At 41.1% G+C, this 22,118-nt stretch overlaps 1 protein-coding gene across 1 annotated transcript in view; it reads right to left on the bottom strand.

The window, feature by feature from the left end:
- Positions 1 to 1,385: 1,385 nt before the first annotated feature.
- Positions 1,386 to 22,118, bottom strand: part of LOC126299328 (uncharacterized) — a 95,252-nt gene continuing 74,519 nt past the window's right edge. Inside the window, exons 6-7 of the mRNA XM_049991157.1 lie at positions 7,894 to 8,009; positions 1,386 to 1,993 (exon numbers count right to left, since the gene is read on the bottom strand). Of these exons, the coding sequence (XP_049847114.1) occupies positions 7,929 to 8,009 (81 nt within the window). The 3' untranslated portion in view covers positions 1,386 to 1,993; positions 7,894 to 7,928. The remainder of the gene's footprint in view (positions 1,994 to 7,893; positions 8,010 to 22,118) is intronic.

Here is a 22,118-nt window from a genome sequence, read left to right as displayed (position 1 = left end):
AAAAAAAACCATCATACAACTAAAGAAAAGTGAAAACAGTCAGGGAACACAAATACCACAGAACCCGACAGACATTACAGCATACACAAACACGAAACAGCAACACTAATCACACGACTAACAGAAAGAAATGGTACAGCTTTACATTCAAACACAAATCAACACACAGAATAGTAAACATCCAACGAAACAGGGATTACAAATTGCTTACAAGTCAAGAAACACAATCCAGTCATAGTTGCACACAGCAAGAGACAAATTAGAAAAATACCAAGGATCAGGTATATATCAGTTAGAATACCAAAAATGTGAGTAATTATATCTCACAACGAAAGGTAGGTTTTGCAAATCTCAGTATAAAGAACATATAAGAAGCATGAAGTATAATAACAGCCATTCTACCTTTGAAGCTCAGCTGATAAAACATATACACTAACTATCCAACATGGAACAGGACATGAAAATTATTAGAGTGAACAATTATAAAAAGAAAAAAAATTCCAGACACTACAGGAAAATTTTCATATACAGAGACCTTTGCAATTAAATAGCAAGTAGTTAATGACCAAATGAGTGTAAGCAATTACTCACTTATCATGTTAGTCACTAAAACAATAGCAAATGGAAGTGTTAAATGTAACAAGAATAAATAATTAGTTAATTTTCCTCTCCGTCTCTCTCTCTCTCTCTCTCTCTCTCTCTCTCTCTCTCTCTCTCTTTCTTTCTCTCTCTCTCAAACACACACACGCACACACACACACACCCACACACACACACACACACACACACACACACACACACACACACACACACATGCATACCCACATAAATATCCAACCACATAAATATCCACTCACATGAAGACTCACGCATTAAAAAAGAACGCTTTCAAAAGGAATGACATACTCACACATAACAAAACACACACACAGATACACACACACGCACACACACAAAACAAAAAGTAGAAAAACACACACACAGTTGCAGCTGGCAACACTGCACACTCAAAACACACATACATAACACACAGTGAAAAGTAAAAGTGAAGTGTTGTAATAAATGTGGGGGAAAAAACGGCGGAAATCGGCCAACTGAAGTATGGACGCCGAATGAACGCATGCTCAGGACGACACACATGAACTAGCAACACTGGAAATAATAAATAGTACCAAACGGTAATATAACGTCACAAAATTTGTGCTACAAAAGTTGTTTCTATTCTGAAAAAGCATGAGAAAAACATGAGAGAAGGTAACATAGAACAATATTTGTAACTACTACATAACGCTTTTATTATATATGTAGAATCTAAAGTGTATTACAGGCCAATGATGGTGTTTCATAAATAATAGAAGCGAAATATGTATGGAAAAAGCTACCTTTCATGTAATTGTAACTGCATAGATACCTCCATAAAATTATTTGTTCACAATCTGAACCAAGGTCAATTAAAAGCACATGAAGCTCTTATTAGAATATTACGACAATAAGAAAAATTAGTCAAAAATTTTGTACCTTACTTTACTGCTTCACTGTATTGTGAAGATTGAGATGAAACTATTGTCAAAAAACCTTCCTCTAGTGTTTGTTTCGTCTTGATCATTTAGCTTCAACCATTTAGATAACTGAAACAGGCATTCATTAATTGAATATTTGCACAAATGTGCATGTGATCTAGTCTTCAAAGCGTGTTCTTGTGTCTTTCTAGAAATTTTTTGAAGAAAAACTATTTTTTAACAAATTATAGGCCTTTACATATCTGTCTGTCACAAGTCTCATTTCTGGAAAAATTCATACAACACAAAGTCCCCACACACTCTAATAATGTTTCACACTGTTATTTGGAATTTATTGTTTGTGGTTTCAAAATCTACTTCTTTTTAAAGGTCGAATTGCTTTAGAACGAACACCGTGATGTTAGAAAATTAGTCCGTGGAACTGGAACTTGATGAAACCATCATTCTCTGGTTGATGTCACTGGCAGTTGGTCCTGAAAAATAATTTTTTTTACTTAGGCAAATCAAAAGATTCAGTCATTGTAGTAACTGGAACATCTACTACTTTTTTATTAATTTATTTACTGGTAAGATTAGAGCCCGCAGATCTTATTTAGATCTAACCTACAATTCTACATATTTCGCATTACATACTTTATGACAAGCATGTTATACAAGGTCTCACATCTAATATATACTCCAACATTCAGAAATAACCATGACATAAACAGTAGAAACAGTAGTATTAGCTATAGCTGGAACACTAGTTTGAATTCTTTCTTAAAAGGTATAACAACAAAGACAAATTACATGCTGGTAGATTTGAGCTTTGAAGGTCACCGCTATGTGTAAGAAAGAAGGAATGAGAGAGGGAAAGAAAGAGCAAGTGGGGAAAATGAGCGTCGCATGATTAATTGAGAAACGGACGAGAAACGAGCCTAACCGAGAAAAAATGGAAGAAATTACTGTAGTGTTTGATAGGGAAACCGGCTACACTCGTTAATTTTTTTTTTAGTCAAATGGTATTAGGCTGACAGAAGAATGCAACATGTCGTTGATCTCTCGACAGAGTACAGAGTAGCTCGTTCGACAGGCGGAGTATTTTTGTTTTATGTAGAGTCACAGCTAGGATACAATATAAGTGAGAAATTGAGATACTGTTGTGATGAGCTGACAGGTACTTGAGCACTGATATAAGATATAGTCATCAGTCATCAGAGACGAGGGTATCGTCAGAAGTGCCCCAGGGAAGTGTGGCAAGACCACGATTATTCTCTATATACATAAATGACATGACGGACAGGGTGAGGAGCTGTTTGCTGATGATGCTGTGGTGTACTGGAAGAGATTGTCGTTGAGGGACTGTAGGCGGTTGCTAGATGGCTTAAACGAAATTTCTGTTTGCTTTAATGAGTGTCAGCTAGCTCTAAATGTAGAAAAATGTAAGTTAATGCAGGTGAGTATGGAAACCAAACCCGTAATTTTCAAATACAACATTATTAGTGTCGTGCTTGACACAGTCACGTCGATTAAATATCTAGGCGTAACGTTGCAAGGCAATGTGGAATGCAACTAGCGTGTAAGGATTGTAATAAGGAAGGCGAATGGTCGACTTCGGCTTATTGGGAGAATTTTAGGAAAGTGTGGTTCATTTGTAGATGAGGCCGCGTATAGAACACTAGTGCGACATGTTCTTGAGTATAGCTCTCATGCTTAGGATTGCCACCAGATCGGATTAAAGGAAGACGTCGAAGAAATTTAGAGGCGGGCTGCCAGTAGGTTTGGGACCGAGGACCCTGTAGTTTAGTCCCTTTCTCTACAAACCAACCAACCAGTAGGTTAGAAGAACACGCAAGTATTATGGAGATGCTTCGGGATCTCAAATGGGAATGCCTGAAGGGAAGACAACGTTCTTTCAAAGGAAAGCTATTCAGAAAATTTAGAGAGTCCGTATTTGAAGCTGAATGCAGAACGATTTTGTTGCTACCAACGTGTATTTCGCGTAAGGACCACGAAGATCAGAAAGATAAATTAGGGCTGCTACGGCATATAGGCATTCGCTTGTCCCTGCGAGTGGAACAGCGAAGTAAATGGCTTGTAGTTGTACAAGGAACACTCCGCCGAACAGCCTTTCGTCCAAGAGCTCCTCCACCTGCGCTGTTCGATGCGGCCGCGTATTGTCATCCACAAAAACTAAATTACGGCCAAATGCACCCATAAAAAGACGCACGAGGGGAAGAGGTGGTAGGGGGGGACTACAGTTTCACAATAGCATTGACTGTTGAGTGTACCGTGTTCAAAGATTTGGAGTTCATTACGACCATTATTATTATGCTTCCCAACATAATAACGATTGGGCCACCAAAACGATCATGTTAGCCCGTGTTTCATGCTGCAATACGTGTTCGCATCTTTCACCATATGTGGGTACGTAATGTTATGTATCATATTTTATGAGGTGAAATTTGGGGACCATCCCACAACGGTCCTATTCAGGAAACTGCATAAAAACCACACATTGACTGGCTGGTGCGCTAGTCGTGGTCGTTAATTGGCAGCGCGGACTCAATCTGGGCCTGACTCGCCTTCCTAGCTCGCAAGCTAGCGCACTGCACGTTATGCTATGCGATCAGCTAATAACCGTCCCGTGCACAATGCCTTATTATTTTTAACTGCGTGTGGTTTAATTAAGCCATATAAAGTAGCATTTAGCATTCACTGATGTAGTATGTATGTTAACTAATGTTGATCTTTTTAAGTGTTTCACTCTAAAACTTCATCCACGATTGTAATACATCTTTTGTACAGCAAGGATTTCACTGATGTGGTTGATGTGACGTAGCGCGTGCTCCGCCAAGGCCTATTTCTCTATCTGCCACAACCTACAGTGCTACTTACGTTGTGTGATCCTGTCCAGTCGTTCCAACATATAAATATGTTCACGGTACGCGATATATTCTCGACACTATTTGGTCTTCTTTGTCTGTTTGTAAATAGCCTCTAGGCCGTGTTTGAGCAACATACGGCCGACTCTGTCCGTCATTCTCGAAATGTATGGCAGAAAGGTAGTACCCGACACTTCTTATATAACTGGTGGCGTACTCATTGCTCTTCAGACCTCGTTTCAGGTGTTGCTTCTAACGTCTGAGGTGCTGCGACCTCAAATTCGTCTTGAACGCGTTTCAGGCGTGTTAATCTTGCCTTGTTTACGCCTCGGGTGGTGATTTGATAGCTTGTACAGATGTCGGTCCTTGTGTACCGGTTTTCGATGTATGCTGTCCCTCAGTTTTTCACCATCCCTCGTGACCAGCAAATCTAGTAAGGGTAGCTGTTGCCGTTTACCCATCTCCATGGCAAATTATGTATTTGCGTGGAAACTATTGACGTGTCTTAGGAAGACACCGAGCTGTTCCTCGCCAAGGCTCCACACAACAAAGGTACCGTCGACGTATCTGTACCACACCCTAGGCTTACGAGGTGCCAAACCCAGCGCCCGTGTTTCGAAATGTTCCATGAAGAAGTTGGTCACAACTGGACTAAGTCTCTCGCCTTTCTGTCACTGTGACGGGATGATGGAGGCACACCAAAGTCCCTGAAATGGAAGCGCCACAGCAACACCGCCTAAGCACATCGTATCTACGGCAGAATGGGACGAGCTTTTCTTCGTGAGCGAATTCGTGCAACACGAAGATCGTCGGCAAGAGCGGATGGGGAACTTTTTGATATTTCCTATTAACTAAGTAGCAGCATGCACTGACGCGATTGGGACAATGTCAACAGAACCACTAACAGGAGCATGCAGAACGAAATCGAGCGCTGCACTGAGCACCAGAAGAAAATGTTTGCAAGATACCGGAAACAGATTGACACTGAGACTCCCGACATGCCACGAACCATGGTCAACCTCACCCAACGACAATTGACCAAAGAGGAACAGTCTGTCCTTCAAAAAGAAGGGAGTTTCATGATCAAAATAGCTCTGAGCATTATGCGACTTAAATTCTGAGGTCATCAGTCGCCTAGAACTTAGAACTAATTAACCCTAACTAACCTAAGGACATCACACACATCCATGGCCGAGGCAGGATTCGAACCTGCGACCGTAGCGGTCTCTCGGTTCCAGACTGTAGCGCCTAGAACCGCACGGCCACTCCGGCCGGCAGTTTCATGGTCACCCCTAGAACTACACTTATGGAGGATATCATCGCTAATACTGAAACGGCCATTCGGAACCTCCGTTGCAAAAGAGCTGAAACCACTAGGATACTGCTCGGAGCAAAACCACCAGCTTGCGACCTGAACAAAGAAGGGTTACAAGCTGTCAAAAGCCTTAACGCCGACAAGAGTATATTTGTACTTCCTGCCGATAATGTCGTAATGAAGATCGAAGAATATGAGCAGGAGATCCGGGACCTATTATATCCGACGAGGTACCGAAAACTAAAGCCACATCCGACGCAGAGGATTGCATGGAATACGAATTAGCTAATCGAGGTGTCTTCTCTCTCGGCGGACCTACAGAAGAACCTGCGCAACACAGAAGCCCTACCACCACCGCTGTATGGATTACCAAAGATCGATAAGAATAATATTCCATTAAGAACAGTTGTAAGCACTCCTGGCTTACTGACGTATAAACTGGCGAAACAATTGACCTCTTTCCTCCAGCCGCAAGTAGGAAAGACTGACACAAACATAAAGGAATCAAGACATCTCATTGAGGAGGTGGATAAACTAAAACTTGGACCAAATGCCACCCTCGTCAGCTTTGATGGTTTTCCTTTATTTACCAAATATCGGTATATAGGATCCATTTTCCAGCAAAATGACACCAAGTTCTTTCATGCATGTCTCGCCAAGAGCTATTTAATGTGGAATGGCAATTTCTACGAACAGCTGGAAGATGTCGCTATGAGTAGTCTATTCAGTCAATTTGTGGGCAACTTTCTCATGGAACATTTCGAAGCATAGACGCTGGACTTGGCACCTCGTAAACTTAATGTGTGGTACAGTTACGTCGACGATACCTTAGCTGAGTGGAGCCATGGTGAGGAGCAGCACGGTGACTTCGTAAGACACACGAGCAGTCTCCATGCCAACATCAAATTTACGATGGAGACAGAAAAACCCAACAGCTACACCTTATAGATGTGCTGGTTACGAGGGATAATGAAAAACTGGAACACAAGGTTTACCGAAAACAGACACACATGGACCGATATCTGCACAAAGTATCAAATCACCATCCGACCAAGGAAAGAGACAATATCAACACGTCTGTAGCGCGAGCAAGAAGAACATGGATCGGCAGCGCAGCAGAAGCGAGATGCAACACTTGGAAAGAGTCCTGAAGAGCAACGGGTGCGCCACCAGTTACATAAGAAGTTTTTCGGAATTACACATCGGAAAAAGAAGTCCCGGGGAACGGCCTTTCTGCCATGCATTCCGAGAGTGAAGGACAGAATCGGCCATATGTTGCGCAAACACGGCGTAAAGGCTATTTATAAATAGGCATAGAAGTCCAAAGTGTGTCTCAGATCGGCAAAGGAGAAAAGGGACGCACTTACAACGTCGGGAATATATGTATACGACATACGTGTGGGAACGTCTACGTTGGTATGAATGGACGGTCAATCAACTTCAGGATCACCGAACATAAGCGGCATTGCAGGTTGGAGCAGGTAGAGAAATAGGCCGTGGCGGAGCACGCGCTGTGTGAGACCGACAACATAGTGAAATTCACCGACACGGAAGATCTTGCTATAGAGAAGGTCTACTGCAACCGCTTGTTAAGAGACGCTATAGAAATACACGACCATGACAATAGCTTCAGCAAGAAAGAAGAAAGCCTCGTGGCGAACTGATTCCCGTGCCGCAGGGAACGACCGTTGCAGGTAGCAAGAAGAGAACTGCAGATCTCATGACCACAGAAAAGCCCTTGGACGTTGGCGCACCAGCTACATATAAACTGCGTCAGCGACCTCGACTTCAGTGTACCACCAGCAATGGAGGGTGGAGCTTTGGCATTGCCAGCCACTCTTGCTGGAGAAACGTCAGAAGAGTTATCAAACAAATGTTGGCCGGGAATCCGAGATAGAAGCCAACAGACAATATTTCAACAGGTGGCCGCAAAACCCTCAACAATTCTGAATTTGCATTCTACATTTCTCAGGGGTTTGAACAACCATTTACAGTGACTGTGCTTCTGTGACACTTTTCATGCTTTACTGCAAGGTGATTTCCACTGAAACGAAAAGAAATTTCCGACACCGTCTTAAAAGTAGGGGCATATCTAACAAATCTGATAACTGTTAACTATAGAATTGGAGTATTAGTTGTATGAGAAAGGTGATAACTAACAAATCATTCACACTTTAATGAAATTGCAGTTTACCTTCACAGATGTTAAAGCTGTTTGTCGATCCCATTCTAGTCATCATGAGGTTTAAGGCAGCAAAAACAATGAACCAGGCGAGTTACGAAGCATCTTGACGCTATGTGACTGGATACCTACAACAAGTTCAAGAGGTTTCTTATTATTTTCAAGTTACATTGAAAATAATTCATTATAATAAAAAATCACAATTGTTTAACTATTACATATTAGCTCTTAATAATCACTGGTATTACAGAGTATTACCATTCAAAACACATATGTTTTTACTAACATGAAGGATTAATTGTTGTGTATTATTGCCACTTTACTTATCACTCAGTTATCTACAACTATGGTCGGCTCATTTTATAACATCTAGTAAGTGTCCGATTTGTCACAATAGAGGGCTGGCAGTCAGTTGACAGTGATTCAAGTTACGTTCGCTGATTTTCTAAACATTTTTAGAGGTACGTTTTGAAATTAAAATTGCATACCTGTCTTGTAGTTGCCTTTATTTACGTCAAGTAGCTTATAAAGGGAGTTTCATAGAAGATTATTAACGTCTTCTATCAAAATTAAATTAATAATTTATTTATGTACTCTAATGAAATTTAAAGTAACAATGTTTGGGTAAAGCGGAAGTGTACATAATTTGGTATTGAGGAAACGTTTCCACAGTACCCAAATAATAAAATTACTTTTTTTTTCAACTCATTTTAGATGCCACAGAAGCAAAATGACAGGGAGTCAAAGGCTATTGTGAAGAAAAGGCATGCTGTAAACATGGTTAAGGTCTTAACAGCCTTAAGAGAAAAGCACATGGGGTTACGAAGACCAGTAAAAGCGTTCAGTGTACCTCGGACAAAAGACTTGTGCATAGTGATATGTCTCCTGAAGAACGTGTTTCTTCAAAAGCTAAACGTAAGGCTGTACTACCTGACACTATTCATGAACAGTTGGTACGTCTATTTTTGAAATGGATACTCGCTCCTGTGTACTTACCAGACTAAATATCAAGAGACTGGCTTAGCAGAAAAAAAATTCATCATCGTCTTACTTCAGATGCTACATATAGAGCTTTGTTTGATCTTTTTCTTATACGACACAAAAATAATCTTTCAAGCCACAAACCTATGTGGACTCATTTGAGAGCAAAAAAATTGTTGAAATGGTTCTGAACACTATGGGACTTAACATCTGAGGTTATCAGTCCCCTAAACTAAGAACTACTTAAACCTAACTAATCGAAAGACATCACACACCTGCATGCCCGAGGCAGTATTCTAACCTGGTACCGCAGCAGTCGCGTGGTTCCAGACTATAGCGCCTAGAACTGCACGGCCACTCCGGGCGGCGGAAAAACGGAGCTCCTCACTGTGTGGTTTGATCATTTCATTTTAAGGCACATCCGTCAAATGAGCCTCTTGTGTTACTAACTGCCGTCGGGCACAACATGAACGTGCGAGGGAGAACTATGTTATAGTCGTGAGTATCCCGCCTGACATCTCCCATAAATCTCAACCTCTCGGCGAAACTTTGGTTGGCACTGCCAAAACCTATTATGCCGAGCACTTAGGCCCATATGACATATCTCACTGGTTTTGGAAAGCCTACTGTAGCATTACATGAGTATGTCCAATATAGTAGGATCTACTTTGCGTCACGAGAGTGTAGGGGAGTCGAAACAAGTCATGACAAGACATGACGTCATATCAACTTGAGATTTTTTTATACATTTAATTCATTTGTAAATTTTATTGATTATTTGCAGAGTAAAGAATTTAATTATGTAAAAAATTTAACAGGTGTTGAGTTTTAATGAGATAGATATAAATATGTTTTGACATTGCCAATCACCTTGTTCCATTATGCATGATATGTTTTCTCTTTGTAAAAAAGAAAAAAAAAAGTATCCGTGTTGCTCGAGTGCGCGATCAAGTAGTCGTCGAGTGCGGATCTTCTGTAACTTTCATGAATAGGCATAGAATTGTTAATTATAACCCGGAGTCGAATTAAAAATTATTCTAGGAAGCCACGGCCTGATTTTGGTGCAAACAAATCGCGCGCGAATTCTCAAATATCGGCGCGGAATTTAAGCTACGCGGCTGGATATCGGGCGTTATCGTCTCGTGTAGAATTCAGTAACATTAACCGCAATTTACGGACATTAGCTTGATAATAACTATCAAAGACTTATATGAGTGGCATAGTAATCGTCTTAACGCTTAAAGCAAGCGAGAAGCGATTTACTGTCGGGACACTACAAATATTAATCATTGCATAGTCAGCTTGTTGATACGTTGGTTAGCAACTCATAAACGGACAGTGATAGAATTGCTGAAACTATCTTTTAAGTATCAATGACCACTACATACACATCAGAAACTAATTACTGTAACTGTGAGTGACTTTTGGATTGAATGAGTTTTTTTATTTCAGCTAATTGGTATTAACAAACATCTTTCGAGATTGAAACTTCATCAACGGTGCCGCGATGATTCAGTTTAGGAGAACGCTAGATAATACTACGCTACTATTTATAGTTTGAAAAGAAAAGAGAGCACATATCTGTTTTTCTTTTGAGAAATATTCGTACTTCAGTCATCAGTCTTCTCAAACCAGAGGCACGAAAGACGCTCCCTCACAGCACTACGATATCGTAAACCACCACACACATGTGCCTCCTTCTCACTGCATTTCAGCATTGAAAACCCTGAGATATAGCCGCTGTACGAAGAAGAAAGAAAGAAGAGGAAAGATAAGCGAAAGGAACGCAGCAAAGAGAGAAGGGGAGGTCACATTTGGCGTCCAACGAGTCGGCCTGAGTACATTGCAGCGCAGGAGACATCTGGCCGCAACGTCTTAACTTCGCACGGACCGACTGAATAAAGTACTCGCTATAGAAATTCTAGACTCGGAGGTATGAGTAGAGTACTGAATCAAAACTTGTTATTGTATTCTTTTGTGTGTGTCGTAGCGACGTCAGTAGCACCTGTGTGTTGGGAGATTTAATTTGTGAAAATGCACACTCGAAGAAAAAGAGATTTTAATAAGAGTACGGAAAATGCGGATGCAGGGAGTAGTGATGAGGAAACAGAACCTGAGCCTCAGGGTGAGGCGTTTCAGGAATTAAATATGGGACAGAGAATGCATAGGATAAGGGAGGAGAACCATGAAATGTCACATGTGAAAGAAATAGAATCACAAACACCAGGTTTGGGTGAAAGTGATGTGCATGATACTGAAACAGATATGGAGACAGGTGCAACAGCCGGTGGCCCAAGTGAAGTACAGATGTCCACCAGCGTGATAACAGACAGGGTCGCCAAGATATTAGTTGATGGCCGTAAACACAAACGTTAGTTAATTGAAAAGGGAAATGGCTTCCCTAAGTGAGAAATTTGAGAAATTACAACTTAACTGGGAAGAACAATTAAATGCTAAGTTCGAAGAAAAAATGGTTCAAATGTCTCTAAGTACTGTGGGACTTAACATCGGAGGTCATCAGTCCCCTAGAACTTAGAACTACTTAAACCTAACTAACCAAAGGACATCACACACTTCCAGGCCCGAGGCAGGATTCGATCCTGCGCCCGTAGCAGCGCCGCGGTTCAGGACTGAAGCGCCTAGAAGCGCTCGGCCAAAGCGGCCGGCTAAGTTAGAAGAATTTGTAACAGAAGTATCTATGGATATCAGTGATTTGCATTCTGAAATTGAAGGAAAAATACATGAAGTAGACAGTAAATGTGATATTATCTCAGAAGGGCATATCGATTTATCAAACAGAGTCAGTAGTTGCGAAAGCAGTTGTCTGAAAACCGTTGTGCAGATCGAGAATCTGACCGCAAAAATGACAGATTTCGGAAACGATACGTGTAAGGGTATTGATAAGCATTTAAAAGAACAAACTTAAAATTTGGAGAAAGATCTTAACGAATGGATTGAGGTAGAGAATAAGGAGGTTGAGGAGAAATTTAATAACGCTCTCGAAGTGAAACGATCCGAACTTATCGAAAGTAAACAGTCGGAACACGACGAACTTGACAAACTCTTTACTGATGAATTTCAGGCAATTAATGAAAGGATAATTGAAGAACTGCCGAAGGGGCAAAGGGACACGAATTTTAAAATGTCTGATTTAGGTCGGAGGTCATCACAAAATGTTTTGACTGACGATAACCGTTCAATGGACAAATCGAAAAATAGTAGACACTGTAGTGAGAGTAAGTGTAACTACGGTAGCACGTTACGTGATAAATTTTAAGATCGTCAGAAAAGGACAACATCCATCCCAAAATTTTAATAAATAACTTCAAGCGTGTTTTTCAACGTAGTTGGTCGGAACAAGATAAGCTTCAGTTCATCGTATCCAAAATTACAGGTGAAGCAGCACTGTGGGCTCAGAAGCAAGCAAGAACTGTAGTACTTGTGCAGAATTTGAGCAACTTTTTCTGTCAAGATACTGGTCTAAGAGCAAACAGGAACGGTTGCGTAAGGACGTGTACCAACCCGAATATTGTAACAGTAAACAGTATTTCGAAAAATACATTAAGAAAACGAGATACTGGAGCGAGCCCATTTCACATCGGGGAGTAATACGCATTCTAAAGGAAAGATTGCCAATTCATATTCGCGAAAAACTGATAAATGTACCTGACTGTGATGTGGAACAGTTTTTGTGTGTAGTTGATTCTATTGATCTGATTATGGAAGACGCCAGAATTTGGAATAATAATCAGTGTTCTATTACACAGCATAATGATGCGGGTATTAATAATCGTAGTGGTGGCGGTTGTAATGACGAAACAGAGATAGGAATGTTAAACCTACACTAACAGAAGGAAAGCAAACGACGCATTATGACTATCATAAAACCAACAATGAAAGAGATTAATATAAACGCGATGCTTATTATACCAAAAAAAACCTATGGGAATAATGGTAATCGCGTAAATTATGTCAACATGGGAAAGTCTAATCGTAAACGCAGACATGATAGATATCCGGAAGAACACCCTGAGAGGATACAACCGTGGGTAGATTATCCGCAAGGTAGTGCCCCAGCATCACAAGGACCGATACCACTTATTGACAAACCAATACGAAAACTGAACACAATATTCGTATTGTGGAAGTTCATGAACCAACAACGAAGACATCCACCGAAAGGTTAAACTAAAAACGGTCTCCAGAAGCCTTCCTAGGAGGACTGGCGTTGGAAAGGAGCGCAGACGGCATTTTTCAGTAGATGTACTGAGAAATAACAATGATTTGGATTTAAGGGAAGAGCTGAGTGAAGAAGTGCCGAATATTTTCAACAAATGTGGACGAATTTTACAAGCTATCATGCAAGCAGCAGTAAATGGTATCGATATTGAAACCTTGATCGACACAGGCGCGAACATTAGCGTAATGATGCAAGATTGTTATAAACAGATCAGTAGAGGAGGGAGAGTATTGACGTTTCCTGTCATTGGATGCACTGTATCCGGCGCATTTGGTGCGGAAGCACAGAGAATCTCAAAACAGGCACGAGTCGACATTATAATTCTGGGAGCTACTATAGACAATACTTTCCTGATTGTTTCGAATATAGCATGTGTTTGGGGTCTTGATTTTTTGTGTAGAGCCGGAGCAGTTATTAATTTGAAAGAAGGGACGTGTACTTTGAACTCCGTAAGCGAAGCTATGACAATTCCTATGATGAAAGGCCACGTAGTCCCAGAGCACTGTTGTATAAAGTTAAGGGTTATTGGTGTTGAGTGCGATTCAGCAAATGAAATTAATTTCATTGAATCTTCTGAAGAAGAGATAGATCAAAACCCAACAGGAGACAAAGTCTTTGAATCCGAATATCTGACGTCAAACCAGAGGGAAGACTTACTATGTTTGCAAACTAATTAAGCACCAGAATGTAGTAAAGGTCCAGGAATCATCAAAGAGTTCGAGTTTAATATTCAGACCCATCCTCATGAAGCCTTTTGTCGCATTTCATACTCTGATCCGTGTTCTAAGAGAGAGGCAGTGAAAAAAGAAATCACTAAGATGTTAGAGTGGGCAATAATAAAACCCTGTAGTTCTCAATATACAAGCCCTCTCTTCGCTGTCATAAAATCGAATTGTGATGTAAGACTAGTTTTTTACGCTAGGGGAATTAACAAAATTATTATTCCAGTACAAACATGACCCGACAATTTAGAAGAACTTATTCATAAGTTTAATGGTGCCCTCTTTATGACATCCTTGAATATGTAGAGCTCCTATTGGCAGACGAGAATATAACCAGAATCACGGAAGTACACTGCTTTTATCTTTTTTAGGAGAAGCTGTCAATTTACGGTTATGCCATTCTGCTTAAACATCAGCGGAGGAGTGTTTATTTCCGCATTAGATACCGTACTAGGATGAGACCTCCTTGACAAAGTTACTTTGTATGTAGACGACCTTTTGATCGCGACTACGACGTGGGAGGAGCATCTCGATTTGTTAGAGAAAGTATTAATGAAATTCTGAGAGTACGGAGTGACAGTGAATCTGACGAAGTCAACATTCACCAAGAATCAAATAAAGTTTTTCGGACACACAATTACGATGAACGGAATTATGCCCGACCCCAAGAAGATGAATGTTATCAAAAAGTGCCCGTATCCTCGGATTAAAGAAGAATTAAAGTCTGTTTTGGGGCTCGCTTTATTCTTCCGTCGATTTCTACATGACCAAATAATAACCGAAAGGAACGCAGCAAAGAGAAAAGGGGAGGTCACACTACCGATATTGCAAGACTGCCTATTTAGCTACAAAAGGATTTTAGGAGTCTGAACTTTTTCATTGTGACAGGATAGTTTTTGCAGGAATGGGCTCATTCACTGCCACGTTGGCTTTGGAAACTCAGTCTCCGCAAACGTCACTGCCATCGGATGAGGCCAGAAATTCTGGAGAAAATGAACAAAACCCGGGACTGATGGTAAACCATCCTCCCCAGGAGTAAACAATGATCTCAGCCAAGAAGGCGTTCGCAGCCCTGTAGACCTATGGCAACAGCTTTTAACACCATAGCTCTGATACTCCAATGATTTATTTTGGTTTTTTGTTTCATTTAATATTACATCGTTAAGCTTCTGTAAATGTTTTTTAATTGAATAGATAACACAGAATTATATACTTCTTTCTTTGTAAGAACTTCAATGTCATGATATGATTCTATGCAATGTAGTGTATCTGTCATTTAAATTCTTTGTCCCATTTGGAGGGAACAAAACTTACCGTATATAATTGTACTTTCTGTGTGAATACTTTTTTTGTAGAAATGTCAATATGTGCAAATGTTCTGTTTTGTTTAATGAATTTGGTTGCTGTTATGTAAACTGCTGATCCTCTTAGTATTCTGTATGTATAAGTTGTTTTGGTTCCCCTCGGGAACGGAACTGTGTAGCGCGCGCAAATTGTGGTTGGCCTAGGTAGAAAAGGTGGAACAAGAACCAGTCGAGGACGAGCTACGAGTCGGCGACGAACTACCAAACTGTGCACTGCCATGTAAATGTTGCATATTTTGCTGGTCCCGAGAGAGGCTTTTTCTGCTACTTTCCAATGCCTCGGATGGATGGATAAATAGCTTGAACTATTCTGGAATTTGTATGTGTCATCGTCACAAAGAAACGACAGAGTCGAGCAATTCTACCTGCAATTTCAACTACCAACATGCAATCGCCACCACATTTCGCAATCACTGTAATGGAGCATTTTAGTAATGTACAGTGAAGGATCAGATCATCGGATGTTTTAGTGTGCACAAATATAAGGTAACTTATAACTGAATTTGTGTACCTACCTTGATTTTTTCCTTATCATAACACCTCTCAGGTTCCTCTCCGTTTGAACTAAAGTGATTACCGAGTGTCTCTACTGAAATAACATTAAAGATCAGTGTTTTTGCTAATTAATGCCTCTTGAACATAGTAAAAAGAAAGTTAAAATTAATAATGCTTGCTGAAAGTAATTTTCCTAATAAAACTGCTTATTAATGTATTGTTGCCAACTTCAAATTAAGAGTTCGTAAGACTGAGGCTTATGAAGTTTTGCTTAGTAAATGATCACATTACTGCCTGTTGTAAATCTCAGAAGGTGAGTCAGTGTCTTACATATATGTTAATTTTGTCTCTCAATGCAGTAAAAGTGGAAAACTGCAGTGTGAAACCTTATATACTCCTGTTTGCTAAGTGTTTGTCTCTCCTGTGTATTAGAAGTGCTTATTAATAATATAACAGGATCCACAGTGTGTCGATTGGGTTAATGCTCGGTAACAAGTAACGGAAAGACCAGTAATTAGGAAATCCTTAATTTCTTTATTCAAATGATAGTGAGAACCAACCTGTTAGTGGATTCCAATTAACTTTCATTTTCAATAGTAAATTATTTAACTGAGAGAGACTTAACCTATATCCAATTAATGATTCTGCAGTAAATAGTAATAATAACGTTACAAAGACCATTCAGTTTGTGTAAGCCCTGAAAGTAATAGTGTGTTTCGGTATCTGTTATAATTTTGCAAATAGTTTGTGCTGCTCTAACTGTTAGTTTCAATCATATAAACATATGTATGTGTCAAGAGTTCACTGCATTCGCGTGTGACAAAGTATAGGTTGTGTTTATCCATTAAAGTTACTAATAACTATTTTCTTGAAAGAGAATGTTAATCATTCTCTTGCCTAGTTAGGCTGGCGACCGTTTTCTTTACCCGTTAAACAGTGCAGATAGGCAAAATTTTGTTTGTTACTGTTCAAATATTTCCGTAATTCTTACTTTCACTTCCGATAAGCCACCTCCGTTAGGTATAACACGGTCAACAAAACAAAATTCCTCTCAGACGGTAACACTGCTCTGTTGCTTTATACCATAATTGTTTTAACTAGATAATTATATTTCACGACCTGCTTCAAGCTTTAAGGTCATGGTACAGCAGTAGCAAATTGCAGCAGACGGAAGTGTTATAAGCTATCCGAAGTAAAACTAACATAAGCAAAAGTAGATGTTTAACATTGTCGCCTCATACCTTATCAACCACATGTGTGTCTCAACTATCCATTACGCCCATCCCCTCCCTCCTCCCCCCCCCCCCCCCCTCCCTCTAATGCCAGGGTCATAAGTTGTTTTCGTATCTTCACCTCTCATAAGACACGCCGAAAGGACTCTTTATTAAGGGATAAACGGAAACTGCTTAAGGTCCCTACCAAAAGCAAAAAATAACCAGTAGCTGATTCTATAAACTCATGTAAAAACAACTTCTTAAGTAAGGGTTCGGATGAAGAACTCAGTCTACCAATCACCTCTTAAGGGGGAGTTACATTTAGGTCTTCCTATTGGGGAAGAAACATCTACTGAACAAGATTTCATTCGTATTTTTTGTGGAGGCGCATTCTCCAAAGACGGTCGTGTGCTGATAGTGAATGTGACATTTAGGTATGCGTCTTTTGCTAGTGAACTTGGTTTATGAAGCACTTTTCTGTTACAATTATGTTTAAAAATGTTTTGTGTAACAATTTTAATTTAAACTTATATAGTTTCTAAAAGTTTTATTTCTTTTATTTGAAATACTGAGTTTTCCATAATTTTAGAGTTCATCTACATTACCTTCACATTTTGAAAAATTAAAGAAATGTAGTAGAAGGAGAAAATATTTTTTTAAAAATATTTACACATAGTTTCTGTATTTATATAATATAACATTCATTTTTAAAACCTTACTACTTAACTTTGAACAGTTTTTGAAGCTGAAATAGCAGTAAACATTTCTTTTACACCGCAAAAAACAGACAAGGTTTCTATATTTACATCATCTCCGCCACATATTACCACTCAGCATATCATTGATTGTGATTTCAAGACAATTAAAGATGACACAATATAATACGTGCCACCACGCTAGCTTGCAACAGCCGTTTTTTAACAGTTCAGTCGGGTCCATCACAGGCCTTGCGCCAGTGTGCGGCCAACATGTGCTCAGGACGTACGATTCGAATCGATTCAGTATACAATTCCATTTCTCAGAGATCAAACATTCCCTCCTGTTCAGCCTCTCTCTAATTTTTTATTGCGTCTTTTGACGTCGTTTTACTTGTTTTGTTACTCAACTTGGCGTATTTTTGACCAAGACAGGCAGCTGCAGTCTTAATATTCGTTGCAGTTGTAGCCTTACTTTGTTCCTGGTCGTGCTATTTTTGGTATGCAGATTTCACGAGATGTATTTATTTTGGGTAAGTGAACTGAGTTGGGACACGGCATCAACATGCCGTGCCGCCAGCGTAAAACGCTAGTCCTTCATTCCATTTTTTATAATGACGTATGAAGACTATACAGCGATGTGCACAGAGGATGGGGGAGGGTCGGAGCAGGATTTGCTGATGGGCGGTTGTCTCGAATATTCGACAAGAGTGCACTGTGTTGTGATGGAATGAAAACTTTCACTACTTTTTAACATTGGCCCTTATCCAGAATGAGATTTTCACTCTGCAGCGGAGTGTGCGCTGATATGAAACTTCATGGCAGATTAAAACTGTGTTCCCGACCGAGACTCGAATTCGGGACCTTTGCCTTTCGCGGGCAAGTGCTCTACCAACTGAGCTACCGAAGCACGACTCACGTCCGGTACCCACAGCTTTACTTCTGCCAGTATCCGTCTCCTACCTTCCAAACTTTACAGAAGCTCTTGTGCGAAACTTGCACAACTAGCACTCCTGAAAGAAAGGATACTGCGGAGACATGGCTTAGCCACAGCCTGGGGGATGTTTCCAGAATGAGATTTTCACTCTGCAGCGGAGTGTGCGCTGATATGAAACTTCCTGGCAGATTAAAACTGTGTGCCCGACCGAGACTCGAACTTCGGTAGCTCAGTTGGTAGAGCACTTGCCCGCGAAAGGCAAAGGTCCCGAGTTCGAGTCTCGGTCGGGCACACAGTTTTAATCTGCCAGGAAGTTTCATATCAGCGCACACTCCGATGCAGAGTGAAAATCTCATTCTGGAAACATCCCGCAGGCTGTGGCTAAGCCATGTCTCCGCAGTATCCTTTCTTTCAGGAGTGCTAGTTGTGCAAGTTTCGCAGAAGAGCTCCTGTAAAGCTGTAAAGTTTGGAAGGTAGGAGACGGATACTGGCAGAAGTAAAGCTGTGGGTACCGGACGTGAGTCGTGCTTCGGTAGCTCAGTTGGTAGAGCACTTGCCCGCGAAAGGCAAAGGTCCCGATTTCGAGTCTCGGTCGGGCACACAGTTTTAATCTGCCAGGAAGTTTCATATCAGCGCACACTCCGCTGCAGAGTGAAAATCTCATTTTGGAAACATCCCCCAGGCTGTGGCTAAGCCATGTCTCCGCAGTATCCTTTCTTTCAGGAGTGCTAGTTGTGCAAGTTTCGCAGAAGAGCTTCTGTAAAGTTTGGAAGGTAGGAGACGGATACTGGCAGAAGTAAAGCTGTGGGTACCGGACGTGAGTCGTGCTTCGGTAGCTCAGTTGGTAGAGCACTTGCCCGCGAAAGGCAAAGGTCCCGAGTTCGAGTCTCGGTCGGGCACACAGTTTTAATCTGCCAGGAAGTTTCATTGGCCCTTATGTCACACCTTGTCGAACGCCCTTTCTACATGTCCAAAATTAAAGCAACAAACCGTTATTTCCGCATGTTGTGTCTAATTTATGATATAATCATACAAACTGTCAAAAAGATTTCCGTATGATATTGTTGTGCACGGAAAACGGCAATCCGGTCAACGGAAAACTATGTCAACGATGACGTCAGGGCACTATGAAACGAGGTGGTTTTGGCCGGGTAGTCACACATCCACAATCGCTGTGTACACAGTCATAGATGGTGCAGTAAGGAACAGAGAAGATGCTTGCCAGACTCTCTGCGGTGGATGGCCATAGAAAGAACGGAAGCAGGACAGTCACAAATTGATGTGGCCACATGGCTTATTGTGAATCGCTCTGTTGTTTCTCGGATGTGGCGACAGTTTATAGAGAACGAAACCGTATCCCGAAGACCAGGGCAGGGCCGATCACGTGTGACTTCAGAAGAGAGGACCGTCATTTGGCTGTAAGAGCAAGACAGTGCCGCCTTAGTATTACACAGCAGCTGGGATTTGAGCTCGCAGCATTCACTGGAAGTGTTGTATCGAGGTAAACGGAGTGCAGAAAACTTCGGCAGAGCCGCCTTTAATGTCGGAGACCTGATGTATGTCTACCTCTGACGTATTTTAACACAAGGGAACGTCTAGTGTGGAGTCATCAACATTCCACCTGGGTGGTCGAACAGTGGGCTAATGTTGCTTTCACAGACGAATCCCGATTTAATGTGGATGGTGATTCTCGATGGATTCGCATCTGAAAGGAACGCGGAACACGATTTCGGGACCCAAACATTGTGGAACCGGTATAGAGGAGGATCCCTAATGGTGTGGGCAGAGATTATGGCCGGCCGGGGTGGCCGTGCGGTTTTAGGCGCTACAGTCTGGTACCGCCTGACCGCTACGGTCGCAGGTTCGAATCCTGCCTCGGGCATGGATGTGTGTGAAGTTTTAGATTAGTTAGGTTTAAGTAGTTCTAAGTTCTAGGGGACTGATGACCTTAGAAGTTAAGTCCCATAGTGCTCAGAGCCATTTGAACCATTTGAACCAGAGATTGTGTTTACCACTCGAGCCCCTATTCATGAAGTTGTGTGGGTGAATCGGCAAGGTTTAACTGCTGTCCAAGTTTCGTGACAAGATCTTGGGACCTCATCTGCACTTGTTGCGAGTTCCTGTGGGTCCAGATTTCGTATTGATGGACGATAATGCTCGACCTCATAGAGCACAGTTGGTTGATGTTTTCTTGGAAACGGAAGCGATTGCTCACAAGAGGTGGGCTACTAGCTCTCCCGATTTGAATCCCATAGAGCACGTCAGCATCCACCACCCACTGTCCAAGGCTGCGAACAGCTCTGCAGGAAGAATGGGCGTTATCGCCCGATCATGAGACCGGTGACATCATTCACAGCATGCCCATCGTTCAGGCCCGTATTGCGCTCCCAGAGGGACTAACACCCCACACTGAGCACATTAACCAGTTGTCGGGATGTGTGTGCAAATCCGTTAAGTTGGAAAAAACGAAGAAAATTTTTGTCTACCGTTATGTATGTTGCAGTTGTTAACGTTCTGAATTCTTTGCATTGTTTCTACTTTACTATCACCTGTTTATACTGTTCTGCGGCAAAATGAAAGCAGCATTGCAAAATTTCCGTTCGTTGCTTTAATTTTGGACACCAGTGTATGTCTAGGAATAGGGCGGAAGTGCAGACCAGAATGTTGAGACCTTTTGTCATGCCGCTACATAATCGCACTATATGATCGATGTTTGACTGATACTTACTGAATCCAGCTTGGCAATATGGTAACAGGTTAGATTTTTCGACAAACGTGGTAAGTCTGTCATTAATTATTGCCTCGGAGAATGTTCATATTATAGGGAGCAGGGTGATCAGGTCAGTACGATAGCAGACCGTTCGGTGGCTTGCTTGGTTTTAGTACCGTTATAGTGCTGGTGTTCTGGTTATTATTCGTATTTTTATGTTAATACGTATCACGAAATGGAATATCGCACTAAACTAATCTGAAGCCGCTCTGTCGAATGAGCAGTTAAAATTCGTCAGATCAATATGTCTGTAAAGGAAAACTAAGCGACGTGTTCAATTGACACTGGGCGTCGAATGAAAGACTTTGTGAGCAGCATTTGTATGGGCTGACTCTAGCCACATAGTGAGAGACCTGAATTATAAATATATGTCAGAACACCACAGAAAACGCGCCAAACGACTCATAGTATACATACAGGGTGTATCAAAATGACGTTTGAAACATTTGGGAGATTGTAGAGAATGAAGTTTTGAGTCTTTTGATATCAGGAACGTATAGTCGGAAATGTAAAATAAAGTTTTTGAAGCACTATGTAGTTTATACGCATTCAATAGGCTAAATGAAATACCAGAATACTGCAGTCTAAAAAAAGTTTATTTGCAGTAAAATGCAATTAAATACTTTAAACCCATTTTGTGGCTTCACTACTGTAGAGTAGATGGACAATGCGACGATCATTAACTACGTCACACAATGTGCTGCAACGAAACGTGTTTTGTCTTATTCTCTGTAAGAGTTCGTGCTCCCCTCTGATGCTGTCAAACGCTGTAAAGATCCACTCAGTAAACGCAGGTACTGTTCCTACTGGTGCTGTGTC

This window comes from Schistocerca gregaria, chromosome X (assembly GCF_023897955.1).
Source record: "Schistocerca gregaria isolate iqSchGreg1 chromosome X, iqSchGreg1.2, whole genome shotgun sequence".
Lineage (NCBI taxonomy): Eukaryota > Metazoa > Arthropoda > Insecta > Orthoptera > Acrididae > Schistocerca > Schistocerca gregaria.
Note: the sequence above shows the minus strand (reverse complement) of the source record. Positions and strands in the feature narration are given on the sequence as shown.